At 47.9% G+C, this 7,215-nt stretch overlaps 1 protein-coding gene across 2 annotated transcripts; it reads right to left on the bottom strand.

Moving 5' to 3' along the window:
* Positions 1–6,301: 6,301 nt before the first annotated feature.
* LOC100137007 (Bowman-Birk type trypsin inhibitor-like) lies at positions 6,302–7,006 on the bottom strand. Of its 2 annotated transcripts, none has more exons than XM_044580471.1 (2): positions 6,812–7,006; positions 6,302–6,719 (listed from the first exon to the last, which is right to left on the bottom strand). In XM_044580471.1, the coding sequence occupies exons 1-2, from the start codon at positions 6,888–6,890 to the stop codon at positions 6,502–6,504; spliced, it is 297 nt and encodes a 98-aa protein (XP_044436406.1). In that variant the 5' UTR covers positions 6,891–7,006; the 3' UTR covers positions 6,302–6,501. The 2 variants fall into 2 exon arrangements, with proteins under 2 accessions (XP_044436406.1, XP_044436400.1); XM_044580465.1 differs by having other exon boundaries at positions 6,302–6,725; positions 6,812–7,005.
* Positions 7,007–7,215: the final 209 nt, after the last annotated feature.

The following is a 7,215-nucleotide window of genomic DNA, read 5'->3' on the forward strand; positions in this document are numbered from 1 at the left end:
TCTTTTTGCGAAAATATCATATCTATTATAAAGATTCACCCTATATCGGAGCCGGCCTGACCTTGTCAATGATAACCGGGAACTCTTCGTGCACATGCCCCTAAGGAGCAGGGAGCAGCAATCATCAACATTGAATCCTTGAATCTATCTCAAGAATCTGACACCTTAAATCTCGCCATTGGGTACACATGATGAGAAACCCTAATCTCACCGCCCCGAGAAGCTGGCAGGAATCTACACCAGAGCTCCGTATAATCCGTCCAGACAAACAAACTTGAGGAGGATCGGAGCTCCGAGGATATTACCAAGAAGACCAACTTGGTGTGGGAAACACCCAGTTTCAAGCACTTGTACTTGAATCTGTTGTTCATGAAAGGGTTTTCGGAGGAAGAGAAGGTGATGAGATATATAAGGCTTGTCATGGAAGGATGTGTGGGCTTGAAGAGAATCCAACTGTGTGATAAAAACCCATCCGAGGAGTGCAAAGCCATAGACCCTAAGTGTTCAATGTTTCCTGTGAATGAATCTAGCAAGTGTCGGATTAAGGGGCAACCCACATATGGATTCTCTTCAGACGAGGATGAAAGCTGAATAAAGCTGTTGCTTATTGATGATTTGGTGCGGCATACAAGAGTATATAAGAGGGTACAAACCGACTTGGGGTAGGGGTACAAAACTGACTTGGAATAGAAGTCATATACCATAATGACTACTCAAAAACCTAACAGAAAAAAAAGATACGGGGCTTTTAAGATCTGGAGAGGCAAAAAAATTCAAATTGTGGTCAACCTGTGGTCAAACAATGGTCAAACTAATTATTCTAGAATATTAGTGTTACTAAATAATTATTTCAGTTTTTTTTAAATTTTGGTCAAATCTGGTCAAACAGTGGTCAAACAATGGTCAAACTAATTATTCCAGAAATATTAGTGTTACTAAATAATTATTGTTTTTTAAAACAATAGTTTCAAACTCAAAGAGTGAAATGTGTCACTTCATGCTCAAGCTAAATTCCTGAGGGTTAATAGAATTGACATCCTACTATTGTCAAGAAAACAACAAGTGCACACTTGGAAACGAGGGAGAATAGAACCCGGAAGTTAAGCGTGCTCAGGCTGGAGTAGTGAGAGGATGGGTGACCGTCCGGGAAGTTAGATGATTTGGAATGATGAGGGGTGATTAGAGATTAGAGGATAAATTGCGCAGTGATGAGGGGTGGTGATTAGAGATTACAGGTTAAAATAATTCAGAAATTTGAAAATAAAAAAATTAAAAAAATTCGCAAAAAAACCAGGTTTAGGGGGGCTAAAACCCTGAACCTGCGGAGGAGGCCTTTAGTCCCGGTTAGCCACGAGAACCGGGACTAAAGGTCCTCCGCCCCGACGGACTCCTGGCGCCCACGTGGACGGGCTTTTTAGTCGCGGTTCGTAAGAGGCGCGACTAAAGGGGGGGGCCTTTAGTCGCGCATATTTAGTCCCGGTTGCACAGCCGGGATTAATGGCCTTTGCGAACCGGGACTAAAGGCCTATTCTCTACCAGTGATAGAAGCTAAGACGGCGGGGTTGGGATGGCCCAAGCGACGATGCCAGAGATCGACGGAGGCCGGCATGGATGTTGGAGGGGTGGCGGCAGGAACTCCATTAAGAGAATAAAGATCACCGGAGCTATTGAAGCGAGCGATCTCGGCCTTGGTCAGGTAATCCTTCACAGATAGACCAAAAGGGTCAAATTCAGCCGAAACTAGATTGTCGCAAGTAAATTGGCGAACAGAGATAAGATTTTTAATGAGGGCGAGTGCAACTAGAACATCGCGAAGTAAAAGAGGTTTGGTGGAAGAGGGAAGTTGAGCCTGACCAGCACAATATATAGGAATAGATGATCCATCTCCAAGGATAATGGAAGGGAAAGGAGATTTAGTGCAAGAAGATAACCAATTACTAGATGCAGACATATGACTAGAGGCCCCTGAATCAAAGATCCAATCCGTACCTGAGTTTCCTTGTGCAGCAAAGTTATTCATGGCCTGGAGAAAGGCAGCTTGATCCCAGCTCGGCGTCGCAGGTGAGGGTGGCGTGGAAGCAGTGCCGGCGGATACGATGGTGAAGGCAGTAGGGCCGGCTGGGGAGTGTAGTAGGCATTGGCCGGCTGTGGTGGGGGTGGCGTCGGGAGCAGGGCCGGCTGAGGTGTGTAGTAGGCGCCGCCGTCGGTGCTGTAATGACCATAAGGAGCATACGTCGGGGCGGCGTGATAGGCATTGGCCGGCTGTCGGGGGTTGAGAACCCCGGGAGCACCAGTAGGCGGCCGAAGGCCGGGTTGCCAGGCACCTGAGTATGCCGGCGGAGCACCGAGGGTGGACGGAGCAGACCAGGGCATGGGCCATGCTTGAACAAGCCCCGTCCAAGGATCATGAGGAGGCCGCCATGCAACCGCAGATGGAGCACTGGTGGGTGGTGCAGGACTCGGTGCTGGTGATGTCGTAGGCGGAACCGAACGAGTCGGCGGCGGCCTGTAGATAGGGTTTTGCCGCGGTAGTTCGAACTAGGACGCCAGCCTGGGGGCGGTTCAACAGATGACGATGCCGACGGCCCGGCGGCAGGAGCCGGCCTGGAAGGCGGCGCTGGTGTAGACGACAGAGGAGGACGAGCCGCAGCATGAAAGACCTTGGGGCGAGAGTCCCTGCGAGCTTGTGTTTCCGCCGCGAGTTGTAGCAAGGAACGTACTTCAGCGAAGGTAGGAGGGGGCCGTATCATCGGTATGAACGAGGCTTGCTTGTCAAAGTCTTCGCTGAGGCCGACGACGACGATATTGATTAGCTGTGAGTCGCTAACTGTATCGCCGAGTTCGCGGAGCTCATCGCCAATGGTCTTAACGCGCTGGCAGAACAGGTTCACCGGGGCGTCTCCTTGCACCATATTGCGAAGCTCGGTGTGGAGAGCGTTTTTCCGAGCGTCGGTGTTGCTTTGGAAGAGCTGACGGAGGGAGTGCCAGATGTTGGCAGCAGTGGCGCCGTCGTGATCGAGCATGTTGAAGATCTCGGTGGTGATGCGGGTGTAGAACCACTGGACGATCGCGAGATCGTCTTTCAACCATTGCGGATCATCGGGGCGGGGAAGACAGTTGGCGGCGACATGCGAGCGCAGGTTGCAGCGGCCGAGGTGGAGATCGAAGAGATGTCTCCAATGGTAGTAGTTGTGGGCGGCGAGATCAAGAACTATGGGGATGTAGGGGCTGACGTCGGAGATTGTGTCAGCAAGAGATATTGGTGCGGCGAGGATGGGTGCAGGGTAGTTTTGTGGAGCTATGGTGAGGGCCGAGAGAGAAGCGGCCGCGGCGTTGGCAGCCTTGGCGATGAGTGCGGCCCGGCGCTCGAAGTAGCCGGGCGGCGGCGGCGGCGGTGGCGTTGGTGGAGCCATACCCTAAACCCTAGGACCGGTATCTGATACCATGAAAGCTGAATAAAACTGTTGCTTATTGATGATTTGGTGCGGCATACAATAGTATATAAGAGGGTACAAACCGACTTGGGGTAGGGGTACAAAACTGACTTGGACTAGAAGTCGTATACCATAATGACTACTCTAACAGAGGAGATAATAATGGAATGATTGGTATCATCAGGTAGTATGTAGAATCGAGTCAGTTGCTTAGCAGGCCCATTAATTAGCAAGGGACATATATTGAGTAGGTGCAAACATATGTCGCAGGATACAGAGACTAGGTGAGCTGCCCTTGCAATATTGCAACAGTAGCCAAAACATTTCATGTTTACAAAGTGGATTGGGTTACAGTAAGGATGCAAGGGGGGGGAGGGGGGGTGGGTTAGCAACAAAATACCCTCCAGCGCGCGACCCAAAACGTCCGACCAGCCCTGCTAGGTCTATGGAGCACTAACTGGCAGAAAGGGCGCCATTGCTTCTGACTCACTAAAAAAAATGGTAAACAGGCCACTAGTAAAAGTAAAAAATACATCAAATATAAAACAATTTTTTCTGCGGGGGAATATATAACATTTTTTTGCCATGAACAACAATTCAAGTAAAAACAGAAAAAAGAAAAATTGCCATGAAAAATAATCCACCTATATGTAACACAATATTCTTGTGAGTTATAGAAGATTTGTTCTAAAAGTTGACATGGTGTGTACATGTATCATGACGTTTGTGATATGGACATATTTATCAGAAATTGCCATGTTGTAAATACCAAAGTTCCTAAAATTTGGCATGTGAATATTATAAATTTTATAAAAACATGCTCACACTAGCGATTAACAAACTGAGACTTGGTTTGCTGCCGGGAACAATCAGACACTTGGCAACGTTGGTTCCAGCACTTGGCAGCGGTGTGCACGATGCATCCGCGAAAAAGACGGTCTTAATTCAGCTCTACCAAGTGAGGCTGGCCGGTGTACCCGATGCACCCTCTTGATAACAAGCACACCGTACGTGTCCACCTCACGCTCAGTCAGAAATGCCCCCACAAATACCGCCTGATCAACTATCCTGGATTCATATCCCACAAACGCAGATCACAAGTATAGTATCCTCCTTGAAACTATGAGAACAGCGGAGCTCGTGGGTGTAGATAGAGGATTGAGGTCGTCGTGGCCGGAGGCAGCGGGGCTACCCGTGGCCACGGCGGCGCTCCTGATCAATGGTGACAGGCCCGATGTTGCGGTAGCGTTGATCGTGGAAAGGGATCCCATCAGGCCGCCACCACCAGGGCGTTCCGACCCTAGGCGCGTCACCCTCGTCTCTGACACGGCCAGCGTTGTCGTCAAGACTCCTGTGGCCGGCTAGCATAACACGCACCGGTGTGTAGTGCAACTCCTATTTACACTGTTTGATGTTGCGCATGTATCCTATTCGGCTATTCCTCATCGCTACTAGTTATGCTATGATAATAAATCTATGAAAGATGTGCTAGTGCAACTCCTATATACAAGTGTAAATGAACTAGTATTCGGTTGTTGCAGCCTTGTAGTATGCCACCTTGGCTTTTCACATGGGTTGCTCACTAGTGTTCGATTGGAGGTATGGTGCGTTCCCAGTTGATTTGATTTGAGGCCTTTATAAGCTCCCGGACCCTTAGGATCAGGATCAGGGCGACTTGTATGTGTTGTAATGCCGATCAACTTAAAAAAAGTACTAACACTGATCAATTGCGTTAAGATATATATCACCACCTAACAAATTACTGCTTCTCTGGTAATCTCTTGTTGCCCGCCCTAGTAAATGTGCACCCACGCAGAAGAAGAAAGGCGAATGAAATTTAAGATTTGGGACGGTCTATCTTTGGATTCTCGGCCGAAGAGAACACCAGTGCGTTTGTACTCTCATGTCAATGTCTGGATGTCTCATGCTTTGTCAAAAGAAAAACATTCCCGTGCTGATCAGTCATAGATACTCCGTATGTAAACCGCCTGGCTCCAAGGAGATATGTCTGGTTAAGCAATGCTCAAGCCAGCCTCTCGATTTATTCAAGTGTCAAAAATAAGAAATAATTTTTAAAATAAGGGGAGGTATGTGCTCTCATTTACACAAGGCAGGTTCTCCAGCCAGCTAGCTAATTTGTCCGGTTGTTTCTAACACCACAACACTGATAAATTGAATTTTTTCCGCCGATGTGTTTGGGACAAACACAACTTGGGTTCCATCTCCGTTTGAGCGTCTCAGCTCGCCAGCTTGCGAAGAGTGACTTGCTAGTTAAATCACAAAATAAATTTCTGATAAATTCATGAATTGCTTTTCAGGGTAAACACGAGAATAAATACTCAAATCGATCCCAAACATACATAGTGGGTTCCAGTTTCATTCACTTGTGCATACTCACTTTTTAATTGGAAAATAGTACTTCCTCCGTATCAGAAATATAAGATGTTTTTTACACTATCATATATTTTGATACTGAGGGAGCAACTCTTAAACCACCTAAATCAGCTCCAAATATCCACAGTACCTTTTATAAAAACAACGGTGTGAATATGATGTTGACTTTTTTTAATATCGAACTTTTGTTATTTTGTTGTTGCGGGGAATCAAACTTTTGTGATTCATTTGATTATAGTATGGTTGGATCTAAATTCTTTTGACTAGGCTCGATATTAGCCATTTGATTATAATATAGTAATGGATTTGGATTTGATGATGAATTATTCTACTTGTTTTTGAATTTGACATCTCCATCTTGATGATTTGTATGGGAATGCATATTCGATTACTGCTGAGTAACATGGTTGATGATTTGGTTGTGAATTCACATCCCGTGCCATTCCATGCATACGTGTTTTGCCGATAGAAGGTTTAACAGAAAAGAGTTTGAGCATATAATATGCTCTTAATTTATTTGAGACATAGAAAGAAACCATGAGCAAGCATCGACCGTTCATTTCTCCTCTACATCTATGCAGACCAAGATGCAGAGGGAACTCTGAAAGAAGACCGAGAGAAACTTAAAGGCACAAGTTCATTATTCAGGCGACATGATCCACCGTCCAATTAGTCATGCAACCGGCGTGCAGCGGCGCTTGCAGAAGTTGGCGATGCGGTCCGCACACCGGAAGCCGTCACCGCCGGCGAGGGTGGAGTTGGGCTTGGCACAGGTCTTACAGGCCTTGTTGCACCCGGTCGGTGACATGTCCATGCACGTGCAAAGCGGCGGGATGGACCTGGTGCACGAGCCGCACTTGTCGCAACACGGCCACGCGCTCGGCGTCGCCCCTGCATCTAGGCAGCGAACCAAGGTCACCAAGCTGCTACACATGGCTTACTCGGCGAGGAGATGAACAAAGAAAGGAAGATCCGTCACTCACCTTGGCTGTGGGCGAGGGGCAGAGCTGCTGCGAGGACGGCGACGACGACTAGCGCGGCGAGCAGCGCCTGGGGCCTCATGCCTGCAAGGATCGGGCTGGTTCTTTGCTTGGCTGTGTATACGCTGCTTGTTCTGCCTAATGGAGGACGGGATGCACGCCTTCTTATAGGAGTGGCGTCCCGGCTGAGATAGACGAGAGCAACAGTGACCATCCATAAACATGCAGCTGTTCACACGTTTCGCGCGTGGCATGTGTTTCACGCGTTTACTTTTTCTGGCACTAAAGGAATCTATTCGGACAATTGTTGTTGGTTGCAGTGTTGCAGAGGACAGCACTAGGTGGTTGCAGCCTTGCAGTGTACCGCCTCGGCATATCACATGGGTAGTATGCATGCGGGTTCTAAA

This window comes from Triticum aestivum, chromosome 1D, assembly GCF_018294505.1.
Source record: "Triticum aestivum cultivar Chinese Spring chromosome 1D, IWGSC CS RefSeq v2.1, whole genome shotgun sequence".
Taxonomy (NCBI): Eukaryota; Viridiplantae; Streptophyta; class Magnoliopsida; order Poales; family Poaceae; genus Triticum; species Triticum aestivum.

Excerpts from the sequence above, each read along its gene's own strand:
- LOC100137007 (XM_044580465.1), bottom strand. The coding sequence starts at position 6,890 with ATGAGGCCCCAGGCGCTGCTCGCCGCGCTAGTCGTCGTCGCCGTCCTC. Across the intron at positions 6,726-6,811 it reads GCCCCTCGCCCACAGCCAAG|ATGCAGGGGCGACGCCGAGC; the intron begins GTGAGTGACGGA and ends TTCGCTGCCTAG.